At 39.8% G+C, this 26,522-nt stretch overlaps 6 protein-coding genes across 8 annotated transcripts; 3 read left to right on the top strand and 3 right to left on the bottom strand.

Moving 5' to 3' along the window:
* Positions 1 to 349: 349 nt before the first annotated feature.
* On the bottom strand, positions 350 to 10,517 carry LOC115634392 (major facilitator superfamily domain-containing protein 6). 3 transcript variants are annotated; one of them, XM_030532084.1, is made up of 6 exons: positions 10,410 to 10,517; positions 9,895 to 10,048; positions 2,811 to 3,098; positions 2,603 to 2,748; positions 1,940 to 2,104; positions 350 to 1,864 (listed from the first exon to the last, which is right to left on the bottom strand). In XM_030532084.1, the coding sequence occupies exons 3-6, from the start codon at positions 2,869 to 2,871 to the stop codon at positions 596 to 598; spliced, it is 1,641 nt and encodes a 546-aa protein (XP_030387944.1). In that variant the 5' UTR covers positions 2,872 to 3,098; positions 9,895 to 10,048; positions 10,410 to 10,517; the 3' UTR covers positions 350 to 595. The 3 variants fall into 3 exon arrangements, with proteins under 3 accessions (XP_030387944.1, XP_030387943.1, XP_030387942.1); XM_030532083.1 differs by lacking the exon at positions 10,410 to 10,517 and having other exon boundaries at positions 9,895 to 10,170; XM_030532082.1 differs by lacking the exons at positions 9,895 to 10,048; positions 10,410 to 10,517 and adding an exon at positions 4,493 to 4,621.
* LOC115634391 (transferrin) lies at positions 5,731 to 9,882 on the top strand. Its single transcript, XM_030532081.1, has 4 exons — positions 5,731 to 6,060; positions 7,343 to 7,710; positions 7,779 to 8,081; positions 8,271 to 9,882. The coding sequence occupies exons 1-4, from the start codon at positions 5,976 to 5,978 to the stop codon at positions 9,657 to 9,659; spliced, it is 2,145 nt and encodes a 714-aa protein (XP_030387941.1). The 5' UTR covers positions 5,731 to 5,975; the 3' UTR covers positions 9,660 to 9,882.
* LOC115634545 lies at positions 10,156 to 14,358 on the top strand. Its single transcript, XM_030532355.1, has 4 exons — positions 10,156 to 10,203; positions 10,647 to 11,477; positions 11,547 to 12,851; positions 13,351 to 14,358. Exons 1-4 carry the CDS (start codon positions 10,156 to 10,158, stop codon positions 14,356 to 14,358), a joined length of 3,192 nt encoding a protein of 1,063 aa, XP_030388215.1.
* An 801-nt stretch (positions 14,359 to 15,159) lies between these two features.
* On the bottom strand, positions 15,160 to 15,750 carry LOC115634548 (D site-binding protein). Its single transcript, XM_030532364.1, has one exon. The coding sequence runs from the start codon at positions 15,748 to 15,750 to the stop codon at positions 15,160 to 15,162; it is 591 nt and encodes a 196-aa protein (XP_030388224.1).
* Positions 15,751 to 19,503: 3,753 nt separating this feature from the next.
* On the top strand, positions 19,504 to 20,249 carry LOC115634317. The gene is made up of 2 exons (XM_030531977.1): positions 19,504 to 19,735; positions 19,799 to 20,249. The coding sequence occupies exons 1-2, from the start codon at positions 19,560 to 19,562 to the stop codon at positions 20,049 to 20,051; spliced, it is 429 nt and encodes a 142-aa protein (XP_030387837.1). The 5' UTR covers positions 19,504 to 19,559; the 3' UTR covers positions 20,052 to 20,249.
* Positions 20,250 to 23,159: 2,910 nt separating this feature from the next.
* Positions 23,160 to 26,503, bottom strand: LOC115629928. The gene is made up of 2 exons (XM_030526536.1): positions 24,370 to 26,503; positions 23,160 to 24,096 (listed from the first exon to the last, which is right to left on the bottom strand). The coding sequence occupies exons 1-2, from the start codon at positions 26,348 to 26,350 to the stop codon at positions 23,384 to 23,386; spliced, it is 2,694 nt and encodes an 897-aa protein (XP_030382396.1). The 5' UTR covers positions 26,351 to 26,503; the 3' UTR covers positions 23,160 to 23,383.
* Positions 26,504 to 26,522: the final 19 nt, after the last annotated feature.

Consider the following 26,522-nt stretch of genomic DNA (forward strand, 5'->3'; position numbering starts at 1 on the left):
TGGTTTACAAGCATTCATTTACTGACAGCTTGGCTCTGAAGTGAGCCACACTTCAGCATAAATTATTTAGCTAAGCTTTCCATTCTAACGCGTGCTGTGTGATCAGTCCAATTTTGGCCAACTGATCCACGCATTAAACTAAACGTCAGTTTCACTTTCAATAGCGAAGCGGGTTCTTTGTTGCCCCATATGGCTATTATTTAACATTAACGTGGCCATTGAGAATCGAAGAGACTGCCTGGCAGCTGCTTCATCAAAATACAAAAGCACTTGAAAGCTGACAGAGCGTGCACAGCCACTTTTAAATAAACTCATAAATGTGCCAACTTTTAGATAAAACAATTGTAAGTGTCGTTCAACTTGTAAGCAAGTTTTATTCTTCTTTTTTTTATAAAAATATAAAACAATAACAAAAAGATTACAAGCCATAGCAACGCCCCACAAATATACGAGTAGAATGTACAATATTCACAGAATATTTTCGTAAATGTTGTGATTCGCATTACAGGTTTTATTAGGTTAAAAAATTTAATTTTGGCTTTGCTCTTTGGCCATATTAGCTTTATTTTTCACATTTCTAGAGGACTATCCTTTTCTACAAAGGCTTTGCGTCCAATTCCTGCAACTCTTGCTCCTTTATCGGCAGATTCTGGGCCTCCTGCTCCGTGGGCGGCTGATAACCACTTCTGGGCAAATATTGTTTCTTCCTCGATGTGGGACGCACCAGAATGTGTGCGATACATGTTAAAATAGCCGCTATAGCGAAATACCTAAAGCTTGCTCGCCCACCCAATCGCTTAATCATAATTCCACCTATTAGAGAGCCTATGGAAAAGCCTAAGCCATCGTCCATGCCTGCCATAAGGCCCTGCACTGTGGCAGACGTTCCTGGCGGAGCCACGGCCGAAGCATAGGCCACAATGCACGTGTAGCACAGGGCATAGGTGATGCCTTGGAAGAATAGTTCGACTCCCACCAAGTACCAAGGATTTGGTATCCAAGAGATCAGAGCTAGGCGCACGGCATAAAAGAAAAAGCACATGCTCATGCAATGCACATAGCCCAGCTTCTTAATTATCTTGCCGCTGTAGAAAAAGAAGGGCACCTCGCCGGCCAGGCATTCGGCAGCCACAACTAGTCCCTCAATCAGCTTAATCTGATCCATATGGCCCGTCTGATCGGCCACCTGCTCTACATGCCAGAACATAAAGTAGATTATGAACGAGTCGATGATGCCGGCAATGGTGGCAAAAATCAGGAACACCACTATTGGAGGCTGTCGCACCAACTGCCACACATCCTTGAGTATGGACTCGGAACTGCCCAACTTTGGTAGCTTTAACTTGGACACGCTAAATAAATCTAGAGCACTAAACAGAAACATAATGATCAGGGCTGGCGTAAAACTCTTTACAGCATCTTCAGTCCAAAGATTGACGACAATCCCTGCCAGCAGTGCCGTAGCTCCGAATCCAATGGTGCCCCACACACGCTGCGCTCCGTATTTACTCTCCTCCGCCTCGCCCAGCATATCAAAACATATAGCATCCGATATGCTATTGGTCACATTAAAGCCAATAGTACCGATAAAGAGCATTACAACGAAGAGCCAAAATGAACTGCTCCCATAGATACAATGATCGTACTGAGAAAGCGTACAGTTGGCCAAATTATTGCTCGAATTCCCGGCCAGTGGCGAACGCAAGGAACACATGTGATAGCTTCTGTTTCCGTGAACCAAATTCTGGCTGAGATTGAGAGAAGTCGATGCGTCCACAGCCACGATAAGCGCTGGAAAACTATAATTTTCCTGTTCGCACTGGGCAGGGCGAGCAGTTTGGCAGGAATTGGGTATGATCTCGGTCTTAAGGAAACAAAAGATTACGAAAGATTTAAAGATTCAGTCAGGCCATGATACATATGTACATATAGTACATACCTCTAATTTGCAGAGCTGCAGCTGCTCTTCTGGCATCTTCAGCTGCCACCGCTCACTTCCATTGTCCAAAGGTATCAAATGAGTATTGGTTGGTAGGAAATAAAAGCCGCCATAGGCCAAAGTCATAATCACAATCAATGTCATAAATATATATTTGCGCATAGACTGGAAAAAATTCAATTCTTTTAAAAACCCCGTGCAAAAAATATCCAAAAACCAATATAGTTAAGAAAAATTCTCAGAAACTTCTTCCAACATAAATCAAAATCGTTCTCAATTTTCTTTATGGTGGCATTAAATCGAAATTGTAAACAAAAACCTTCAAATTACAAATAAATAAACAAGCTCCATAAATAAAATCATACTTTTCCAGTAAAGGAGCTTTCAAGATTAAATCAGTTTTAATGTTTCTGGGGGCTGCATAAATATATATTATTTGGATACACAAAGGATTAAAGGGTATCCAAACTTATAGTATTAGTTTAGATTAGTTTAGCAGCCATAGGAACGAATTCGGTTTTTGTTTTAAAAGTCGGCCCGCCACGAGTTTGAAGTTCTACTAATTTTACTTTATCCCAGTACTCGATCTATTAGCAAATCTTATCATAAATCTTTCTTTATAAAAACGTTTAATTTAAGAATTATTAATGCGTGATAACTTACACTGAAGTAGTCAGCAACAAATCCAATCATCGGCTTAGCTAATACGTATAATATGGGAAGAACAGCGGTTATGTAGCCCATGACATCTGGCGGTATACCAATCTGTTTGCCTAAAACAGATAGTTGAGGCAAAATGGGACCCATAGCTGCACATATACCCACACAATTAAAACATAGAGATCACGAATTGAAATTTATTAAAGCTTACCCGCCATGAAAAATAAAAAATGCGCCTTGATGGGCAACAGGCGTTTGTTAATGCGCGCCATTTCCCAATAATTTACAGTTGCTCTAATATTAATATATAGTTATATGTATTGACTATATCACAGTTTTCACTTGAACGACTCCCTTCGCGATATTGCGGTCTGTTGTTTTTATTTTTATTTTTCTACAAAGGTTTCTTTTGATAAGCCCATGCTATTTATATGCGCTAATATGGGTCATTATAGTGCACTATACTATACGCTCTCCCACGGGGTCATCTGTTTGCAGTCTGTAAATAGAAAAATGCGAGATAATTGTAATCTTAGTAATCTTATATATAGCAGACAGTCCGTAGAAATTGTAATATGGAACACACGTGAAGCATATAAAGGGAACCGTTGCCAAGCAACATAGGTTTATGTCCCGATAATAAAATCTGACAATGGAGGAACTATACTGATGCTCATACTTTCGTAGACGTGCGAATCTTATCTAAGCATATGGCTGCAATACTAGTCAAATTTTGTGAGCCTATATAGATTATAGCTACGTGGAGTAGACCCAGTTCGCTCTATTTGAACTACATATGTATGTACATAGTACGTTATATTGCTATAGGTTATGTCTGTGTGGTTTGCTAGCCAAGCGAGACGTAAATAAAAATCAACATTGAAGCAAATGTGGTGTGCATGTAACTTGATAAGATAGATTATTAAATGAAATTACAAATTAATTACGCTATAAGATCCTCGTTCTCGCTGTCATGTAGCTTACCGGAATGCCGTAGACTGCTATAAATCGAAACAATCCATTCCACCTACACCAAGATACATATGTACAAGTATAAAGTATGAAAGTAATTTATATATTTGTTCACTCGCCTACCATAGCTGCTTAGTATGTGGAGAAGAGAAATAAATTTCTAAATCACTGACTAGCTCAACATAGTCCGCATTTTAAATGAATGAATATGAATACCTTGTAGAGACCTGAATATTATTCTATGCTCTATAGTTTAGACTCTAAACTGTCTAAGACATGAACTTAGATCACTCATGAGACAATGACATTTCTAGTTGAAATCCACACTTTGTTTAGCTAAATACGTGCCTTTCATTGGCATACGCTTAAGCCTGATTATGGCTTAACCGGCTGGTAAGTGATTAACTACAAACTTGACATACAAAGCGTATGCTTTCAGCCCGAATTGATTACCAAAAATAAAAGACCAGCTACCTCTTTAATTGTACTAATGTATAAATAGCTGTTGGCCATAAATGAAAATATTCCGACAGCTCAAAAAAAATGATTGGCCTAAGGTAATGATCATTAATCAAGCCTTGCAGAGGCAACAATATTATAAAGCTAACAAGAAATCCACACACAACACAAAATTCCCAATTTTAACACGACATAGTACATACTTGTAGTTGAAGCGAGTTCGCGAAATTCCCACACATGCGTAAATCACAAGTGAACGTTAAGCAGTTGGATATACAAAACGACAATAAGAAGTACAACCTACTAGTACAAAGGTAAACTACCAATGTATAGAAAGTATAAACAACCTTTCGATTTATTTAACAAACAGATATATACTCGTATATACTATAAATAGCATAAAAAGGCATACAAGCAATACTTTTTCGTTTGCCAAACTAACTGAAACGCAAAATGACTTACAAGGTGGGAGTAGAGCTTGCACTGTAGTAATTAAATTGGCAATTAGTCAGTAATTAAATATTATTTCCCAGAGCGCGCAAACTCACACGAAATCACAACACAATTGAGATCAAGCCGAGGCGTTTCAACGACTCTAAGTGCGAGCGACTACTGATATTGAAAGGTAACGACGCGGTCGACTCTAGAATGCTTTTTACGACACATACATATATTTAACAGAATAGGCCGGCATTTATTGATAAGACTAGGTCTAGCAGATAAGCAGCTGTAAATAGACGATAAACAAATACAATTTAAAAACAAACTTCCCTTGCTGTGGGGGTGTACGATTGCAGCCAATAAAGATCTATGCCACTAATTAATTTCAAACTGAATACACAATAGAAGAGCTACATAGTCGTGCGTTATTAAGCAGGGCTTCCAAAGATCTCGGAGCGGGCGCCAACATATCGATGCTCAAAATAAATATTTGTCTATAGCTTCGACCATGTTATCTTTAGTTGCAACTTTTTTATATACGAGACCTTACACTTCATTCCTCTACAGATATGATAACCTCTAAAGAAAGTTTGTCTTTTTATAAATCTTATAGCATATAGTCGTATGTAGACAAATCTCTCAAAACCTCTATCTCTATCAATGTTTTTAAAACAAATTGAAAAATTAATTAAGAGATGACTATACTACTTTAAATAATTACAATTAAATACATATTGTGGAGTTAAGTTGTGAAATTTCTGATAAATTATGTATATAAATAAGAATATACAGTTAAAGAGGCATCTGGGGTTTTATTTGTCCGTAAGTGTCAGTATGTTTTTCTTGAACCTATGAAGACATTGAATAAAATAGTAGCGCCTGTATAAAAATGTATTATAAAAGTTTATTATACTATACATACTTATGTACAAGTTGTTTGCAGGTTACGCAGGGATTCCCCAAAGCACTCGTGTGCGAAGAAACTACTAAATCGCAGCTATCAATTATCAACCTTAAATTTGAGATTTTCAAAGCTACGCTTGACTCATCGATATCAGCTGGCTTCGTAGCTTTTTTCCTATTATTATTGTTGTTGTCCGCATATTCTTAAAATCTTTTAAAACGGGTTTTGCTGTACGCTTTGCCGCGCTGCGTTGCGTTGAAGCCCACATGTAAGCCCCGAGCAGGGATTGTCGAGCAGTTGCCGCTTATCGTCCGTCGCGTGTGGTTGAGCCGCCGGTCAGCTCTTGACATTTCGTCAGATTGTATATATGTATACGTACGAGTATGTTTATATAGAATATATACATACATATTATATATACACATACTATATATGTGTATGCATACTATTGGTAGGCGTTTTTGTGCATCGTGTTGACAGCTCGGCTAATTAAAAATTCAACTGGTATTAAAGCTCAAAAAAGTGCAAATTAAAGGCCATAAACGAAACACTTTAGCAACTAAATTTATTGTCTACGAGTATTGTGATATTTTACAAAAAATGAAATTGTTTACATTATTTATTATTCCGTGCGCACTTCTCTTATCACTAAGCGTCGCCATCGAACCGCCTGATGATGGAAAATGTAAGTTCAATGATATTCAGAAACAGAACCTCGACTGTGGACTGTTTTTAAGGCTATAACATATTAGCTTACCAGTCCTTTTGAATTTCGAATACAAGATGAAAAATAAATTTAAAATATATGTTAAATCTATATGAGGACCTACAACGTGGCACTAAAATATATCATACATAATAGATTATTTTCCTTTTTGTAACAACATTATTTAATTCAATTGAGAGTTTTTCATAACAGAACAATATTTTCATATAGACGTTCGTCCCGTTTCCATGAAAGCTTTACGATTAAACAATCTGATGTCATCGGTTGAGATAACTAATCTGCGTTAAAATGCAGAACACCCGACTAAATTTTATCCAGTCATAAAAATGCAGAAACATAGACAAATTTGATTTAAGTGGGGTGATAAATTAATACCCTGAATAGTTAAGAGCTGGAATAAACACCATTTTGTATACCTAGTAGCTCAAACGCTGCTCAAAATCAGCCTTTAATTCAAACAATAAACAGTAAGCGCGTCTCCAACAAAGAACAATTTATAACATCTCTGCGGCTTTGAAAATAAATATGCATACAAAATTATTCATTGCAATACAAAATATTTAAAGTGTTACATATATCAATTAACTGTTGCTTGTGCCACACCTAACTCTTTTCCCACATTAAATGCCAAATCTCGTGAAATTAATGCAATTCCCTACTGACCTTAACCGAAATAAATACACCGCTCGATGTTTTTTTTACAACCTGCCAGGTGGCTGCGTATAAAAGGCAAAAACCTGTCCCTCGAAAAAAATAAAATAAAAAGCGCACACACACTTAACTAAATATCAGATAGCCGGCACATTCAAACATATACTATATAAGCCAACCGAAGCAGAGGTAAGATGTGGCGGCGACCCTGAAAGTTAACGATACACCAGAACTACCTTGACTCTGTGCGTCTATTTGGCGGCCGTTGGAGAATTCTTTATAATCGATCTGAAAAAACGAATGAAAAATTTCCCAATGACGTGCGTACTGGGCGAATGCAAAATGCAAATGTTACGTGGAACCGGTCGCGCATGCTTAAAAAGGTTAGGGGAATTTTCGAACCAATAATCAGAATAGCTTCCGAAAACTGTATGAGCTGCTGCAGCTTGAACAAAAGTCCCATGTCTGCGAAATTAAACGAGTTCTTCAAAATGAATTGAGATCTTATTTATGGAGCCAATTTATGGACCATCATTTCTATGACGTTTGCTTTCTTCATCGCATTCTTTCTTTCTTTCTTACTTCTCAGTGCGCGTCTGTATTGTGGAGTCGCGCGGCGTTTATCGAAAGACCGCCAAGTTTTGTCCACAGCTGGAAGCCACCAGTAATATAGAGTGCGTTATTGGAGTCGATAGACTGGATTGTGTAAGACGGATACACAAAGGGACTGCGCACTTTGGAGTTCTCACCTCCGAAGATCTGGTGGCGGCCCGCTGGGCAAGCGTCGAGATTTTAGTAGCCAGCGAGCTGCGTTCGCATGAGGCACACTTCGAGTACGAAGTAGTAGCCGTTGTGGACAACGAGGCCAACATTCATACTGTACATGATTTGCGTGGGGCCAAGCTCTGTCATCCCGGCCATGGTTTAAACAATCATTGGACGGAAGTATTAGCTAATGTAAGTACTAGAATATATTAAAAAAATATACATGCATATATTGTAATTAAGAAACATTCTTTTTTTAGTATTTCGAGTCCGCTTTGGTGCCGAAATCATGCAATCCCGATATTACACTAACCGAAGATCGCATCGCCGCTTCAGCAAAATATTTTGGGCCTAGCTGCAAGGCCGGTCCCTGGTCTCCAGATCCCAAGCAAGATCGCATACTCAAGGATCGATATCCATCTCTTTGTCAAATGTGCTACGATCCATATAGCTGTGATGAGAATGACAAGCATTGGGGCCGGCGCGGTGCTTTGTATTGCCTGACTAGTGGAGGTGGAAGCGTCTCCTGGGCGCGATTAGATGATGTGCGCAGTCATTTTGGGGTAAGCGTTAACTAACCGAATAAGAACCCAAAACTAAACTACTCATATCAAGTAAAAAATGTATCTCAAGAATCAATTCGAACCAACATCAAACAGTGAAGATTATTTGAATTAATTTTCAACTTATACCATTTATAGCCTGTTTATATGTATGTATAGTAACAAAAGGCCGTACTCTATTCTTTACAGCTCTCGGGCATAGCGGCACAGGCAGAGCCCTCTGAATATAGCTACCTTTGCCCGGATGGCCATATGCAACCAATTAACACGACACGGCCGTGCATCTGGGTGTCGAAACCATGGCCTGTAGTTGCCGCTCGTCGTTCGCATGCTGCGCAGGTGCAACGCCTAGTCACGGGTCTCACACATGACGAACCGAACAGCTGGCAAAATGCGCTGCTGAGTCTTCTTGAAACCTATCACATCTTCACGGTACCCCTGGACAATGTTATACCCATCGATGATTATTTGGATCAGGCCATTGGTTTTCAATCCGCCTACAGTTTTCCCGAATGTAATCCACCGCGCTCCATAGTTTTTTGCACCACATCCATCATACAGCACATCAAGTGCTCCTGGCTGCAGGAAGCATCGCAGGTTTATGGAGTACAGCCCAACATCCAATGCATACGAACAACGAGTCTCGACAATTGCATGGACGATACCAGATATAAAACTGCCGATGTGGTTTTGGTCGATCAGGAGCAAAGAGTGCAAGCGCAACGGGATTATAATTTGGTCCCGTTGCTGTACGAATTTGCGCAGGACATGCACGAACGTTACGTCACTATAGCGCTGGTGCATAAAAATTCCGAATATCAAAGTTTCAAGGATTTGAAAGACGCGAGTGCTTGTCTGCCCTCATATGAGGGTGCGGCCCATTTATCCGTGCAGGATACCATTGTGAATACAACGGGCAAAATTCAATCTTTGCATACCTACTTCAGTCGCGATTCGTGCCTTTGGCATCCAAAATATGGACGAAAATGTCCAGACCACTATCGCGGCGACGAGGGAGCTTTACGTTGCCTGTCAGAAGGCGGAGATGTGGCCTTCCTCAGCTCGGATGTGTACAAAAAATATGTCAGTGGAAATTTAACATCGGATTGGATTGCACGCAACAACCCAAAATCCTATCGCGTGCTCTGTCCCTATGGGGGCATTGAACGCCACTCCAAATTCGAATACTGCTATCTACACTGGACCACTCGCGGCCATCTTATGACGCACAACTCGACAGTGTCGCGAAGAAATGAGATCTACAATTCTCTCCGCGATATGGACCAGCTATTTGGCAAACACTATAAGAGCGAAACTCGCCCTTTCACGCTGTACGGAATTTTTGATAAGCGCAACAACATAATGTTCCGCGATAGCACAGATGGATTGCTGGGACTGCAGGAGCTTCATCGGGATGAGGCCAAACGTATTATGGAACATATTTACGACCGTTATGCAACGCAATACTACAAAGCTACGGAAGATACAAGCGGAGCCAAAAATTTGGTTGGCAACATTTACATTGTCTTGCCGCTGCTATTACAGCTCGTTTTATTGCTGCGGCACAGACAATTATGAATTGAATGATTATGAACTATATTTATTGTGATATTACTTTACATGAGCGTATCATTTGAATTCAAGCTATGCCCCAAAAGGAGCACCACCCAGTGTTTTAAAACGTTGTAAGGCAAGTCTTGCCAAATAACTAAAAAACTGATAAGCAGCTTGCAATAAAAATTCTAGCCAGACATTAGTTTTAAACAACTCATAAAATAAATGATATAAAACGCAAATTTAATTGATAACTCACCTTTTGTGTATAAATTGCCAACAGCTGAGTATTTCCAAACACTGAAGCCATCGACCGCATCAGCTGTGAATTTTGCGCTGCCTTGTTATTGTTGCTATGATATTTAATTTATTGGTTGCCTAGGTGAGCAGAAAAATGGTCACAACCAAGACGACTTTACCAAGCAATATGTAAAGCGAACAAATCATTGATTAAATAGACGTGACATCCATTTTTAGCACTTCATTTTATTTAAAGTTAAACGAGTAAAAGTTTGCTGAAATGTCTAAGAATGCAGCGCGCGGTCCAACAGTGAGCAACAAAACAAACGTAAGCTTAGCCAAACAGTTTCAGAAGGAAACTCCGCACTGACACACACAGAAGCATAACTTTTATTGTTTATTAATACGACCTTATCTATGTACGTATGTATGTATGTATTTGCACTGCGCGCAACATACACTTCTACACTAAAGTCATCGAAATCAATTTGAGTACCAATTGCAATTTATTTATTAGAATAGGGAGGCACTCACAATCGCACGGGTATTCACATGCTTATATGTACTAAGCACTTACATACAAATTTATGTGCATACATGCTACGTGCGTATGCACATTTAATTTACTTCAATTGCTATTAATTATAATTTCCGATCTCGATATCACAATTCACTGTTTTGCTGCCAGTATTGAATAATACACAAACACGATTGCACCGTTGCCACTTTTTAAGAGAAACGCAGTTATTTTAAATTTTAGAATTTCCATAGCCCAAATCAAATGAGCTTGCACGGAAAACTACAAAGTCGCCAGCAACAAGTAGTGCTGCAAAAACAACGACAACAAGAAGCGGCACACACCAGTTGAAAAAACAGGATAGCTTGGAAAAAGAGCGTGCGTTAAAAAAAACCACAAAACCAGCGGCAAATGCCGGCAAAAAACCAACACCCCCGCCGCCGGTGCACACAAATAAAAACAAGGAGCGTGAGTCTGTGGCAAGTAAACGCACAACGCCACCACCCACCACCAAGCCCAAGGTCGCAGCAACATTGCGTGCAAGTAAGCAACCGCCAGTGGCAGTAAATGCAACCAAAGCCAAGCCGAATGCCGTGCTAGACACTTATCATAATGTTACGGTTGCATCGCCACCGCAAAAGCGCAAAGTTCCAGTTAAGCAAGCAACAACAGTGCCGGCTAGAGAGCCGGAACAGCAGCAGGAGCATGTAGTTTCTGACAAGGTTGCGGAACATCCACAAAGGGCGCGAACCTTGACGCGCACCCTCCAGCCAGAGGAGGTTGTAGTGCTAAAACGTGAATCAGCAAAGCAACGCATAGAGGCGGAAATACAAAAAGAAACCGCATTAGAATTGAAGGAGCCTATAGCATTTGAAGTTAATTTTGGGGCAGCAAAGAAAACCCCAAAACCCGTTGCTGAAGCTGTATATGACGATTACTCCGATGACTTTGAATCGTATGAGTCGGATTTTGAGTCATGTTCTAGCACATCTAAAGAGGAGGAGGAAGAAGAAGATCACGATGATGACGAGGATGATGAGGAAGAAGAGGACAATGAAAATGACCATAACCACAAAGAGGAAGAGGCACCTGTTAAGCCAGCTAAACAATCAAGCGTGTTCATCGAGACGCCATTACAAGTAGATGACAATGAGGAGGATGATGAATCTGAACCCACCCAAAATCCCATAACTGTCATACCAGGGGATAAGGAGCACGAACGCAAATTGGATTCTGGCCATTACGATATGCAAGCGCGTCGCCATCCACGTCTTTCGGAACTCGCATCTCAGTCCACACAACATCAATGTGATAGTTTCGATACCCTTAGCATTGCCAATTCAGAGCAGCTGGACTCAGGCATTAGCAACTACGGCATATCCGCTTCGGAGCCATCCAAAAGCGGGCAGACAGATATTCATTTTGGTGGCTATGCAAACTTTATACGTCGCCCGGTTATTACGCGTCGCGGTACAGAGCTCATGAAAAAGCTACGCTTTTATCAGCTTCAATACGATCTGTTTGATATGAAGCCGCTTAGCTATGAGGGCTACATGCAGACCTATGGCAAACTAAATACCTGTCAGATGGCTACACAAACACAGGCTCATCACATGCACAGCGAGTGCCAAACCATGGAGGTGGAAGTGCGCAGCAGCTGGACCCAACATCCTCCACATTATATGGGCAATGGCCAACAAATGGTTCTTAACTGCAGCGGAGAAGCGGGCATGGGTGCCGTTCAGGGTGCTTCAGTCCACCAAGACGAATGGGATCAGAGTTTAGTGCAACTGGAGGTATTACGGCAGGCCGAACAGGAACGAGCGCAACAACAACAACGTCAGCGTCTGACCAAGACCACTGATTTCGAGCGTCTCAATGCATTCCTATACAATGCAGCGTTACTGATCGGCAAAGTGATCTCGCGGCGCCGACAACCGACGCCTCTGCTGCAAACTCCTGCAGCCCACGGTTTTTTAAGCAGAGGTCATATTCCCCTGCAGCTGAGCCTCAACGCACTGTGCGTGCGTCGCATTTTTGGAGGAGGTGGTCAACCATTGCTGGTGACAGTGCACGAGTGTGCGCCACAATGCGATGTTTATCGTGCAGAATTCGCAAATTTATTAGTGGTGTGGTGCCTGACCGACACCACTAAACCGCTACGTTTGCTCTCCACCTGGGCCGAGGTTTGTCGTGTCGAGTTCTGTAGCGATGCCCCTGATATTGTTGTGGCCGGTCTACGGGATGGCAGTGTGGCCATGTGGGATTTGCGGGAAACATACACTTATTGCTCGAAACTAGACGGACACTTAACACATTTTGCAGCCACACAGTCTGTGTTGCCGAGTCTAGAGGGGAATTCCTTAGATATGGGAGCCGTCGTCGATATACGAAGTTTTCGAGCCTTGCCTGCGGCGGCTCCTGGCAATAGCTTGATGGTGTCCCACAAAGCCATACAGGTAAGTTAATTTCATGAAACGTACAAAATTGGGCTTTGCTCTTTATTTTATGGGGATTCCTGCTAAATAAGAAAAAGAACTGTCTCTTTCGACCCTTCTTAACCAGAAAAACAGAAAATATGACGGTAACAAGCTAAGAAATGCTAATTACTTCCTCCGGCTTATATCTTTAAGCTTTACTGAATTGCCTGTTAGTACATCAGAAGAGCAGTAGAATATGAAGAAGAGATATATTATTTTTACTTTACACTTTCTTCATCTAAGACTTATCGTACAAAGCTAATCCTTCCCGATCACTGAAACCTTTTCAGCTTTAATATAAACCAGTTCTTTTTTTTCTTCTCCATCGTTATGCATCCTTTTTTTAAACAATTATAATTTCCTTATTAGTTTGTATTTTAAAGGTGAGCCCAATATTGTTTACTCAGTTTGTGTTTAATTTAAATAACTTGTAGGTTATAAGTAATTTATTGTAATTAATTCCTTCCTTTACTTACAGTACGTTTCGCTGAATGACTCGGGCTTGCTGACTGTTTGGACCCTAATTGAAACAAGTGGCAGGCAAAGCAATTTACCGACAACTGCTCATGAGTATAGCTCGCCGTGGGCGCGTGTCAAGCTGCTCCAAAGCGCAATTTGTGATTTGCACGCCTATATTGAGCGTCGTCTGCTGAGGACCCAGAGCAAGTACGACAGGACCAAGTCGCTGTTTCAGGGCAACGTTTACAGCGATGACCTACTCCGTGAGCTGAACGAAACGCAGACAGCACCGGGGGAACTACAGGGTCTCCGCTTCACCAGCATCGACACTGGCTGTGAACGTATCTACGTTTGCACTAACCGCAATTTTGTGCTCTGCTGCACCAAGAGCCTGAAACAGGAGCGGTTTTCCCGGATTATGCTCAACGAAAGTCGCCTTTTATTTCCGACGGCACTTTGCGTTCTATCGAATGAAGACTTTCTTGCCGTAGGACTCTCGAATGGTTCGATTATGATAATTAACTGCAATCAGAGGCAACGAGGGGCGGCCAAGCCAACCACAGCCATGCCACAGACTCCGCAGTCAAGCGTTGGTCCAGATCCAGAAACAGGAAAATCCTGTGCCATACAAAATATAATACTGAATGAACGACGCTCCTTTGAGCAGACTCCTGATGGTTATGATTTACGCCCTAATACCGCCGCCTACGTGGACATGATTAGACATCCGAAGCGCGCCTATGAATTGCGCGTTTATGATCAACAATTGCTACTCGGCGGCAATGCTCTGCGCCAGGATTTGGTGCAAGCTTTGGTTCTGTCGAGCGATGGTTGGCGCCTATTTGCACTGTCAAATGGCATTCTGCGCACTTATGACTTCTATCTGGACAAGGAGCTGACTGGAGGTCTTAACAACGGTGCACGCATCACGGACATTGCCGTCGCGAACGTTTCGGCTAATGAGCAGCATTTAATTACACTTATAGGCGATGGAGAGGGTGAAGTTCAACTACACACCCTCAACTAAACTAGTCTGTTACCTCCTTGTTCTATTTATATGTATGTTTTTGTTAAACTCATTTTCAACCAATAAAATACAGTCCTCTGCAATCTTTTAAAAACATAATGTTAAAAATCAGTAATAATCTACTTTCCGTTTCCCAAATCATTGTAGTGCATATCGAACTGAAGTTGCAGCGATTCAAGAGGCACATATCACCAATATCCAAGTTTAATCAGAATAAAAAACAAACTTGACCTCAGGGGAACCTGGATACCAAGTTTGGTGATTCTAGTTCTTGTACCTTCTAAGATCCTTGCGCTCATACAGACGGACAGACAGACAGGACTAGATCGACTCGTCTTGTCGCGCAGATCAAGAATATATATACTTTGTGGGATCTGCCACGCCAAAAGGGAGTGAAACGGTATGCAGTTAGTGGGCTTTCAAATCCTGACCTGGCCTTAAACCACAGCACTCCTAAAACAAATAGGATGAGTTGCTTATTGCGGTAAATAGAATCACCAATGGGAGAGGACTTTTATAGGCGAAGAAGAATGGGAAATTATAGACACTCGCGAGATGCAATATCTTAATACTTCGTAATATTATTCTAAATGTCGAAGCTTTGGTCACTTCCAGAAGGTGAAAACATTTTATCAATGAGTTAGTTTAACACTTTGTTAAGCATACTGTAAATATTTATTATTAACAAAACCACAAATTGCTGAAATGTATGTACGTATGTATATATGTACATACATCCTCACACCTCAGCCAACTATATATATGTATATGTATATATGTACAAAATCCAAATTGTCCGTCCTAAATTTGTCTTGCCACGCCCAGCAGGCCGCCACCAGTCGCACCAAGCAGCTGTCTTACTGTTTGGAGTTCGTCTCGCAAGGCAAGCACCTGTGCTCTTAATATAGAGTTTTCCTGCTCGAGCAGTGCTGCCCGAAAGGCTATGCGATCCTCACGGATCTTGCGAGCATCCCGTGATTTCTTAGCCGCCTCGTTATTGCGTTTGCGTCTCTCATAATATTTCTCATCCTTTTGAGCATCGGGTATGGGTCGTTTCTCGCCACGCGGACGTCGCTGCATAAAGCCAGGAAACATGGCCACTCGATTTAACTCCATCAGTGGAAATTCTAGGCTCTGGAGCGCGTGATTCGGAGGTGCTATGTACTCGAAGGCGGGCAATTGGGGCGCAGCACCGTTTGTCTTAGTCGGACTGAGCACGCCTAGTCCGTGAAAGGGTATCGGTAGGCGTAGATTATGAACTGGAGGCACAGCCGCAGAGCCCGAGGAAAAGCTGAAATTAGGCTCTAGTTCCATATCCAGATCGCTGTGCATTGAAAGCGTCTCGGTCACATCGAGAATGGGCGATGACTTAGAATGTTCGTTGTGAGGCATTATTGGGAGCAGCGACTTAATTTTGAGAAGTTCCGCGATCCGATTCTTGCACATTGCCGCGACGAAGGCCGCGTTGTCTCTGAGACCAAGGCGTACGCGTAGCGAACTGCCAGTTACTGGCCTGGCTGCCTGGGTAATTATAGGTTGTTGTCACACAAGCACCTCCCGCCTGACAAACTAAATCTAAGCCATACTAGATCTACTAGGGAGGTCGCACCCCCAGCACTGGCTGATTCAACCAATCACGCAATGTTGACGATAATTATTCGTCAAATACATGACACTTTTCCATGTTGAATGACATTTATTTTGCTGCACAGTTACAAGGACCTCATATAACTGGTTATACCTTAGATTACACACACTCTCAGACACAAACCACGCCACCCCACACACACACATTCGAATGGGGTTGCGGGCCATGTATTGGCATGCGCAAGTATCCCACAGTCAGGGACATTGACCACATGTCGTGCTTTGTGGCTGGCGACCGGGTCGAGCTTTGATTTTGGGGTGTTTCCCGTTGGGGTTCCGTTGCCACTCCGATTATATGAGTTTGTCAACTATTATGCAGCTTTTTTAGGGCTGAAAACTTTACAAATAACCAATCAGAAGGCTGTCTGGTTCCCATTCTGTGGGCTGGGTTTGCAGAATGTTTCATTGAATTTTCATTATTTCCGCCTTAAATCATGATTACCAAGTTTTTGTATTTAAAAGAGCAACACTTCTATCTAATTATCTTTCGTTCATAAATGCCGAATATGTATCTAAAAATTGAAAATACTTATATACATATTGCATATGTTTCAGATTCACAAATTTCTATAGCCTGCACCCATAGTGTAAACAGGATTATTAGTTTTATTCGAATTTATTTTATATTGATCGGTATTACTAGATGAGTGTGTCTAGAATAACAAAACTTGCCTTTGGGTAAGCACCGTTCACAAAAAAGTACGTGCAACTAAGAGAAATAAATACAAGTATATATTATAATTAAATTGAAGCCCTTTGGAGGACAAGCTTGCGTTGCTTGATTCGCGAGTTTTCCATAACAACTGTAATTCGTTTCACAGATTACCAAATTTTGAAACATAAACCAGATTTAATGCAATTGATTTTGATAATAACCAGCTAGATAAACATATATACTTGTATAGCAATACAAACAAGTAGAGTGCCCGTTCCTAATGCAATACCCTGGACCTGGTTGGTAAGCGGGGTCCATCGAAAACAATCTGTAAGAATACAATTCCTAGTTCCTTTAGTTTCCATACTAGCGGTGGTCCTTGCGCTCATACACACAGACAGAAAGTCAGATAAACGGACATGTCTAGATCGACTTATTAAGTACATACGTCTTTTGTGGGGACTAAAGCGCCTTCTTTTAGGTGTTAACTAAAACTGAACAAGTTTATTGGAGGCCCCCTTCTGTGTCCTAATCGTGGCCAAACCGGTTGGAAATTATAGGGCTGGCTTATAAAATGTAGGCATACAGCTTGTCTCAACTTTCGGTTTATTCATCAGCATTTACTTTTTTCTTAATATGAACAAACAATCCATATCCATATAAGTATGTTAACCTTGCAATTCAGCAATCCCATTATATATGTACTTGTATGTACCAACATATATGTTTTAGGGCAAATCTACAATATCGTTAAAAAAGAGAGTTGCAAAAAGTTCTCGATTCAATTATAAATACTATATAACTGTCAAGTCAACCAGCCCAAAACGGATGTCCTACTCGTAATTATTGAGCCATCAGATGTCATACCTGCCTGTTAAAAGTTAATCATGACTTGCTAAAAAGAAGAAACGTCCTTTAAATACTTTCCCACATGTCACTAACTAAGCAAAACCAAAACTATTTACGTGTATATTCAACTCTAACCCGTTGAGAAAGTGTCACCTGTTAGTGCAGAACAAATTGGCAGTTGGGCAACCGGAAGTCAGAGACATCCTTACAAAATTTCATAATGTATGCGCTAATTTATTATCTGTTGGCAAAAGTTTTATTTAACCCTTTGACTGTGATGGTTGTCTTTTATGGTGTTCTGCTAACAAAGACGTGAAAATGGGGAAGAAGACGCCGAATAGAGCAGTAAGCCATTGCATGTTTGCTTGACATATAGGCCCGGCAATTGGCTAAAGGGGTACACTATGGGTTTTTTGGTTTCCAACAAAGTTCGTGAACTTGTTATGGGAGTGATTAAGGGCGGCTTACTAAGAATGCCTAACTAGGAAATAATTTATTTTACAAATTTGTTTGTTGTAGGGCTTAAAATGTTGTAATTAAAGTTAACAATGAAAGTTGGAATTTTAAATCATTACGAAAATACATAAAAACAAGATAGAACGCTACAGCCGAGCAAGCCCGATAGTAAAATAGCCTGTACTCTCCACAAAAAAGAAAAATTTAAAAAAAAAACATATTAAAAAATTAAGTTATTTAAAAAAAATTAAATTAATTTATTAAATTATTTAAAAAAAATTATTTAATAAATACATAGAAGACATGTTTATGTACAGCAGCAAGAACAACAGATTCGGGCAGCGCTGCAAGCAGAGCATGAGCAGCGATTTTATTTATGGCTATAACTTTCTTCAGAATTGACCTATCATGATGAAAGCACATAAGCACTAACTGGACGTAACTACTAAAACTGATTTCAAAATTCCAAGAATTACGGAAGTTATACAAAAAACAGGGGTGTATCAGAATAAAAAAATAAACTTGACCTGCCTAAGGATTAGGGGAACCTGGATACCAAGTTTTGTAATTCTAGCTCTTGTACCTTCTGAGATCCTTGCGCTCATACAGACGGACGGACGGACAGACGGACATGGCTAAATCGACTCGGCTTGTCACCCTGATCAAGAAAATTACATTTATACTTAGTAACGCAATATTGTATATTTTTTGCATAAATTTCAAACCACATTCGTGAGTACTGTAATTTCTCAATAACAGATCTCGGGAACATTTGAAATCATCATTAAAAATATATATTGGAACATCAGGTACATTTTCTCTCTTTCATATTGTCCAGTCTTCTTATATTTTGATATAAAAGTTAAAAGTAAATTTAGAAACATTCTGTAAATACTCAACATCTCTTTAAAAAATTTAATTTAACATTTTTGTAGAGGTGAAAATATATTTATCCAAAGTTTCAAAATTTATTAAATTGGATTCACAAAGCCCAGGAAAATGACATTACATAATTCAAGGTTTGATTACGCGCTTTCGAATGATTTGATTCGGAAACTTACTTAGTAATTTGACTAAGAAACAGTAGATGTCCAAATATTTACCCAGTGAAGCCCCACTACTATACACCGTGGAAAAAAAATTAAACCTATGTCCTGTGTCTGCAATTTGATTTCCTGCTTGTAAACAAAATACATAAACTGAAGTTGAAGGATCAAAATTTAGGCTTTTCACCCTTGGTGGTTACGGACTTGTAGGACACTAATGTACTGGGAGGTTATTTTTTTAGGCTATGTATTTATGTATTAGGCAAATTACTAGGTAATAAAAAGAACCCAACATGTAATTGTGGCAATATTTGAACAACTCAAAGCCATAATGGAGGAGCAAACAACGTGGACAACCTGTTAATGACACCTCTAATTGATTGACATTAGCGGTATGCACATGAGGTTAGATGGAGCGTAGAGGTCGAGCGTAGAAAAGTAGTATATGCTTTAGTTGTCCTCATATATTTATATTCTTAGTCATTCCGACCGAGATATACACATTATTAAGAACATATTGGAAAAAATAAACATCTGAAAATAGCAACATGTGTGACGAGCAACCAATATCCGACTGTGAGCCAACGACCTCGTCCCTACACCACAACACCTATCACATGCATTTGCCGCTCTATATTATGGATGTGGTGCGCATGTTTCAGGACCATCCAAAATATGCCTGTGGTATACAACAGCAACACATACTCGAAATGCTGGAAAAAGAGTGAGTAAATAGAGGATCATTCCTTTTGGCAATAAACATATTTCGAAACAACACTTTTTGCAGACCCTTCGCCTGCGGAGATCTGGAGGCCCAGGTCAAGACTGCCTTGATGGACCTGACGGCAAAGGGATTCGTGCGTTACATAAACAATGGCTACCGCACCCTGGGGCCCATCGCCAAGCTGGCCAATGCGCGCTCTGTGCGCCACTTCAATATGACCTGGGATCGAATTGCCGAGCTGCACAGGGTTACCTGTCCAAACATGGACTCCTGCGGGGTCAGCACTTGCTCACAACGTGGCAGCTCAAAGTGTTAGCCAGTTTAAGTGTTCCTTTTGTTCATATATGTTTTCGCTTAGCTTATCTAGTTATGTTTATTGAATTAAGTACTATGTAGCAATGGAGACGCTATTCGAAATTATCCAAAATTTTAATCTAAAGCGCACACACACACACAGCCATATATATATGTATGTACAAATTCTGTGAATCAAAATTAATGTTCATAAAATACTCAGCTCAAAAATACTATATAACAAAGCTTCCACGCAATTGATATTTCGTTTGTGCTTACGATTGAGGGTGGCTCATCATCATTATGTGCCCTCCAGTTGCAACATATGTCATAGGTCCGCCTCCACTCCCATCCTTTTGGCACTTAACCCTGTGTTTAATTTCGTATAATTACCATCAGGGTTGGCCTAATACTCGTACAGGTATTGTTGCATTCGTGCATTGAGGGGCACGAGTAAAAAAGGTTTTGGGTAATAGCCGAGAATAGAAACTCCATATATGCATGTATGTGTCCATGCTACATATATACATACATGTATCTGTAAACGAGCTCGATTATCAGTAGGGTGGGTGACCTATTTGGCATTCATTACTAATGTTCCCAATAACGCCAAACAGTCTTGGGAACTCACTATTAATTTTAGTTTCCAAAATAACTTTCATTACAAAACCTAGTGGAAACCTCGATACTGACGATCTTCTTACATTTACCAGTCTTGTTGTAGAGCTCAAAATCTCAGAAATGTTGTTCCACACATTTACAAATTGTTGCTAAATTTGTTTCCAGCTTACACAACGTTTTCCAGGAATTACCAAATTAAAATCAAAAGATCTAAATACTTTGGGTGTTCTCTCAAATCAAGTTTCTGCCAATGAAAGGAAGCTATATACTTTAGAGGATATCAAAGTATCTATTGTCCTGGAATCGGTCAAAATTAACAAAAAGTGCCTCAAAACGTAAAAAATCAATAGAATCCCATATAATTAACGTTATAAATAATATTTGGCACTTGATTTAATAAAATGCATAACCAGTTTTTTATTTAATAATATTAAAAATAATTAAAAACCATTTTTTGTTATTTGTCCCAGATACTTATTTCGCTCTAGCAAGCGAAAGCGCAAGCTATTTTAAGTCGAAGCGGTAAAAATTAACAGCACTTTTGGGAGAATTCTTGCTATAAGCAAGAGAGAAGATGATTTGAAATATTGATAGAAAAAAAACGCACACCTTATAAGTTTTTTGTTGGTTACTTATAAGCAAATGTGTGTATATTTAAAAATTTATATATATTTTTCTTAGATTCAATCTATTAGACCAAATATCATTTACGTAATTTTTATTTATTTTCGAAATATAAGATAACTATGAGAGTACATTCCTTTCTTTGGGTCTGAAAGTCGGCTTTCGCGGGAAGAAAAATTTCATTTCATTGATGGTATATTAAGTAAAATATTTCTAAAACTTAGGGACCATTTGGCTTTGAAGCACCACTTAGAAGCACCACTTATGATGGTCCAGCTAGTAGACATCAACGTAATTTACAATTTTTGGACATCTTTGCAGGAAAATATTTTTAGTTGCCAAATACTGTCCAAAAAAAACAACAGTCAACAAATCTAAGCGAAATATATACTCTATTTAACCCATAAAAGACCTTCAACGTAAAATATAAGAAAAACTCAACAATAAACTAACAAAAGTATAATGTCTATTAAGGCCTCTGATACATCAAAAGGGATTTCAGCTTAATGTAGACAGGAACGTTAGTCGACCAAACAAACTAAAAAGAGTTACCTAAAAAGAAAAGCTTTATTCCAATTAATAGCGAGGAAGAATACTTGGGGGGGAGAAATAAAAGAAAATGGAAAAGAAAATTTAGAAATCACTTTCAATTGTAAGCTCCCTAAGTTGGGGACATACTTGTATTTATAAACTCTGAAATATACTGATTACTTTGCCACAGCATTAAATTTTGCTGAAAACCCGTCTATAAAAGCACTCTTCTATTCTTTAAGATGAATATCGACTCATCTAAGCCCGTGTGAGGTATTAATGATTAATGAGATGAATTTAAATTCCCTTTAAAAGAGACCCATTTATGCATAGATGTACTTTGGCCATTTACATAATTAAGCGTCGGGAGTTTTAAGTAAAAAATCGATCAGTTGTAACATTTCACAACGCCAATATGTGTTCCTGATGAGCCCATTTAAGTGTCCACTTACCCCTTTCCCACGCGCTCGCATTGGCCTTTGAATTGTCAACACCAGACGGCACAGGCAAAAATTACAAAAAGAACCTGTCGTCGTATGGGAGCACCACGCATGAGATTCTTGCCAGGTGTTATTTATTGCCTTTCTAATCGTTGCGGCATAATCTATTAGCACCAGCGGCGACCTGACCCCAGCACGGAGCCCACCTATGCGATTGGACGACAGACAGGCTTTACTCATATGTGTATTTATTTCTTTTCTGCTTTTGCACATTAGTAGCAATTATTATTATTGTTTTAGTTTTCAAGTTTTATGACAACAGTTTGTGCTAGACAGTGCTTCATTTTGCTTTCTTTGTTATGTTTTAATGGCTAATAATTGTGAGCCCTGTGGGTGGGCAGAAACATTAATCAAAGCGTTGACATGTGTCTAATAACCCTGTCTGTATGAGCAAGCGAGATATGATTTTATTTTATAACTTAAAGAATAAACCTTTAAGAATATTAAATGGCAACTATTGTTACTCGATGTAGTATTCTGCTGTCCCACAGCTTTCGATATGACTTAAATGTTATACAAAATATAGTAAGTATAGTTATTACAAAATGAATTTGTATTCAAAATGTCAATATTGTTTTGAAACTAATTTAGGGCATCGAATTTATGTGTAATTTCTAACGTAATTATTACCAAACATGTAATACTTTTAGAATAGTATAGTTTAGGTTTTAAGAAGACATAGGCGCCCTTTCTTAAAACATCAAAATAATAATGCAAAAATACGTAAACCAATTAATATTTTCTTTTACTTTGAGAAAAAATTATTCATTTTCTTATCCATGGGCTGAAACTTTTTGGTGTCATTACTCTCCGATTCCGAAATCGATGGCGGATCCGAGGTTACTTTACGCATTTGAAAAAAAACAAAGATGCCGATCAACAGCAGCATTAGAATGATTACTGCAAATATGCCAGCCCGAAATAGCTTCATTCGGCGAGCTTCTCCTCTCTCCCTCGTCCTTGAGTACTCTTCCGAACGCATTTTTTTCTTTCCCTTCTCTTGACAAAAAAAGCAAGTAAAACTGAAATTTATGAACTGACTACAGTCTATCATTGCAGGTCATGCCATCAGCACTGACTACTGCACCACCTCATTAAATGACTCATTGCTGCTGTTGCTGCTTTGGTTTTCCATGTCGACACCACTGTGAGGGATCACATATCTGCGTTCTATCATTTGTGATACGAGCCGGCTGGAGTTACCCATAAACTGAATGACATATCCATCTGTTATATGGCCCAAAATCTTAACATTGACTTCCTCATTAAGTATGCGCATTTTCAAGAACTGCAGGCACTCACTTGCCTTTTTTGGTGCTAGCAATAGGTTCCGCGTAATACCGCCAATGATGCAGGACCTGGCACGGGGTGGCTTAAGGGCAACAACATCATCACATGGCTTTAATGATCTGAGCAGTACAAACTCCGTGTTACCATAGTCCACGTAAAATATCTTGAACTCGCTAGTGGCATCCAGCACCTCAACTATCTGTGCCCGATAGTAGTTGCCGTCCTGATAGAGTGCTAACACCAAATCCAAAAGTCCAGGACTGCGCTTAAACTGAGCGTTCACCTCGCGTACCTCCTTCTTGCTCCAGACTAACGGCGGCGATCCGTCAACAAGCTGAGCATAGAAATGTGTTGCTGAATTTACGTATGTTACTAGCATGCGCACTGGCTTGGAATCGTCAATGGGTAAATCAGCCTCTGCGGGCAAGGGTGGTATCAGCTCTACATCTTTGGTGGCACCGTATGGAGCAACAGGTTCATGCACTAGTCGGCATTTAGAACCTAAATAATAAATGTTAAGACGTAGATTTAATAAATTAATCATAGTCGGAGGTGGGGTAAAACGATTAAAATTGAATGTTTTTAAAAACTTCTCTTTGGATATCTTTAGTACTGAAGGACTAGACTAATTTGCTTAGATACAGACATTCAAGCCGACAGACATCGCAATATATAATGAGCTAGTTACGACCATAATTGTGAGTATGTATTATGAGTAGTACAAAGAGATAGTAGTAATCTAATTGTTATATTTTAAAGTGCGAGTGTTTTCACCTTTAAAGCAGCCTTGGATCTTAGGATCGTAGTGTCGACAAAGCCGTTCATCATCTTTAGGGTTAAAACCCATTACAGCTTTTACAGCATCACTTGTACCTTCTGGAATATCATTAAGTATGGCCCACTGTTCGTCTGTTAGTTTCATGCTAGGCTGCTGCTCTATTTCTTGATCCTCTTTGATATCGACAATTTCTTTCGGAATTGTCTCAGCAACTTCCGTATTCTTGGAATCCAGATTTTTGGTTTCCTTTGTTTCATTATTTTGGATTTCTTCAGTGCCCCCTAAAAATTCTGCCACCACATCCAGACCATTGTTAGCCAGTACTCGTATCTGCACCTCCTTATATACGTATGGTCTCAAATCCCCGACATCTTTGTTCTTAACATAACATCTAACTGCCTGCGGTGGCACCATTTGAGTCGATTCGGGCAATGCAAATATAATTTCCTTTCCATCGAATCGAATATGCTCCCCATAATCAACTAAGTATCCATCGTAGCAATTACCGATATAGGCAGTAATCACGGCACGTGGAATAATATTCTCCTGAGAGTCGTACATAGCGAACATCTCACCAAAATCTGGAAACCTTAAAAGTTCCTGCAGTGGCAGGTCCGCACGCATCAAGGATTGCACCGGCAATGTTTCCTTTCCCCATTCAGCCACATAAAGGCATTTTTCGGAAACGTTGATGCGCATGATTACAACATTCATAACTGTCTCCACATTAAATGACTTTAGATTTTTGGTCAATTTGGAATAGATTTCATTGTGAGTTAGTTGCTCGCCGCCGCTGGGAGGCAATAGGAGACGGCTGCGACTTGGGATGGGCAGTTCGATCTTAACTGCATCTTCGACATTTGATGGTTCATTGGAATCCGTTTTAGTAGGTGCGAATGAAGATGATTTGGGGCAGGTTTGTTTTGGTGATGGTAATGGTGGTTCGTCTACTTCAGACTCTTTAAATGATGTTTCTACTGTTTGGTTTAAAGAATTGGTTAAAGGGTCTTCCAATTTAGAAAGCGCAGATAATGTCGGTTCTCCTACTTCAGGCTTTTTAGATGATGTTTGTAATGTTTGGTTTAATGCATTTTGGATTAAAGGGTCTTCCGATTTAGGGAGCGTGGATAATGTCGGTTCTCCTACTTTAAGCTTTTCAGATGTTGTTTCTAAATTTTGGATAAATGCATTTTCGGAGTTTAGCAAGGTCGATACAGGTGATTTTGTTACGCTTCGTTCACATTTCTCAAGTGATACATCACCTTTTAAGATTAGTCTTACTTCGGACGTGGATGGTGACAATACTGGCAAAGCGTTCTCTATTGGTTCACATTGCTCATGTATAGGATCATTCTTTGAAATTGATGACTTTAGAGTGAGAGTTACTTCATTCGGTTCTTGGTCCTTATATAGTGTCTGAGATATAGCCTGATTCATATAGGCGGATTCAACCGCTAACGGTGGAGCTAATAGTTCTCTTGGTATGGATTCTTGTGATGGTTGAACTTGTAATGGGGTTAACATACATTGTCTTTTTTGATAATTTCTCTTGATCGTTTTCCCCAGGGCGGTAGCTCTATCGCAAGACGACGGAGTAATCATCAGCAGTGATGTGCGGTCTATAGGGGGATCGTTATCGCCCACCAATATACCATCTTCATTTGTGTGTCTCTCCAATTCCTGCTGCTCTTGAACGGAGCCGTCATTGTTATAATTCTTAAGAATACCGATCGGCTTGTTCAAACTCATGCGCAAATTAAAACTAATTGCATGTTCATTAATTTCATTAACGCTTTGCAAAAGACGATCATGCACGACCATTAGACGTCGATCTAGAGGTCTTTCGTTGACCCAATTGCTTTTCAAAGCACCAAAAACAGCATCCATATCACGTTGGTATTGAGTCAAATTAGCTTGTAACTTGTGCATATTTAATCTGCAAAGCTCCATCACTCCTGAGAGATCGTCTAAATCCATTTTGCTATCTTTCTATAACCACACTTCCGCGGCGCTATTTCAAAGACGCGATCAGTCCAGCAGCATGCTATGTAACTGCAATAATGTGGCTACGCTAATTGATTCAGCGCGCAAATTAAATATTTCACAACACTTCTAGAACTTATCGATAATAATAATAAACTCGGTGCCG

This window comes from Scaptodrosophila lebanonensis, unplaced genomic scaffold, assembly GCF_003285725.1.
Source record: "Scaptodrosophila lebanonensis strain 11010-0011.00,11010-0021.00 unplaced genomic scaffold, SlebRS2 tig00000001-arrow-pilon, whole genome shotgun sequence".
Lineage (NCBI taxonomy): Eukaryota > Metazoa > Arthropoda > Insecta > Diptera > Drosophilidae > Scaptodrosophila > Scaptodrosophila lebanonensis.

Excerpts from the sequence above, each read along its gene's own strand:
- LOC115634545 (XM_030532355.1), top strand. The coding sequence starts at position 10,156 with ATGTCTAAGAATGCAGCGCGCGGTCCAACAGTGAGCAACAAAACAAAC. Across the intron at positions 10,204-10,646 it reads CAGTGAGCAACAAAACAAAC|CCCAAATCAAATGAGCTTGC; the intron begins GTAAGCTTAGCC and ends GAATTTCCATAG. Across the intron at positions 11,478-11,546 it reads ATAACCACAAAGAGGAAGAG|GAGGATGATGAATCTGAACC; the intron begins GCACCTGTTAAG and ends GATGACAATGAG.
- LOC115634317 (XM_030531977.1), top strand. The coding sequence starts at position 19,560 with ATGTGTGACGAGCAACCAATATCCGACTGTGAGCCAACGACCTCGTCC. Across the intron at positions 19,736-19,798 it reads CTCGAAATGCTGGAAAAAGA|ACCCTTCGCCTGCGGAGATC; the intron begins GTGAGTAAATAG and ends CACTTTTTGCAG.
- LOC115634392 (XM_030532084.1), bottom strand. The coding sequence starts at position 2,871 with ATGGCGCGCATTAACAAACGCCTGTTGCCCATCAAGGCGCATTTTTTA. Across the intron at positions 2,749-2,810 it reads TTTTTTATTTTTCATGGCGG|CTATGGGTCCCATTTTGCCT; the intron begins GTAAGCTTTAAT and ends GTATATGTGCAG. Across the intron at positions 2,105-2,602 it reads TTGTTGCTGACTACTTCAGT|TCTATGCGCAAATATATATT; the intron begins GTAAGTTATCAC and ends AATTTTTTCCAG.
- LOC115634391 (XM_030532081.1), top strand. The coding sequence starts at position 5,976 with ATGAAATTGTTTACATTATTTATTATTCCGTGCGCACTTCTCTTATCA. Across the intron at positions 6,061-7,342 it reads ACCGCCTGATGATGGAAAAT|TGCGCGTCTGTATTGTGGAG; the intron begins GTAAGTTCAATG and ends CTTACTTCTCAG. Across the intron at positions 7,711-7,778 it reads GGACGGAAGTATTAGCTAAT|TATTTCGAGTCCGCTTTGGT; the intron begins GTAAGTACTAGA and ends TTCTTTTTTTAG.
- LOC115629928 (XM_030526536.1), bottom strand. The coding sequence starts at position 26,350 with ATGGATTTAGACGATCTCTCAGGAGTGATGGAGCTTTGCAGATTAAAT. Across the intron at positions 24,097-24,369 it reads GATCCAAGGCTGCTTTAAAG|GTTCTAAATGCCGACTAGTG; the intron begins GTGAAAACACTC and ends TTTATTATTTAG.
- LOC115634548 (XM_030532364.1), bottom strand. The coding sequence starts at position 15,750 with ATGCCTCACAACGAACATTCTAAGTCATCGCCCATTCTCGATGTGACC.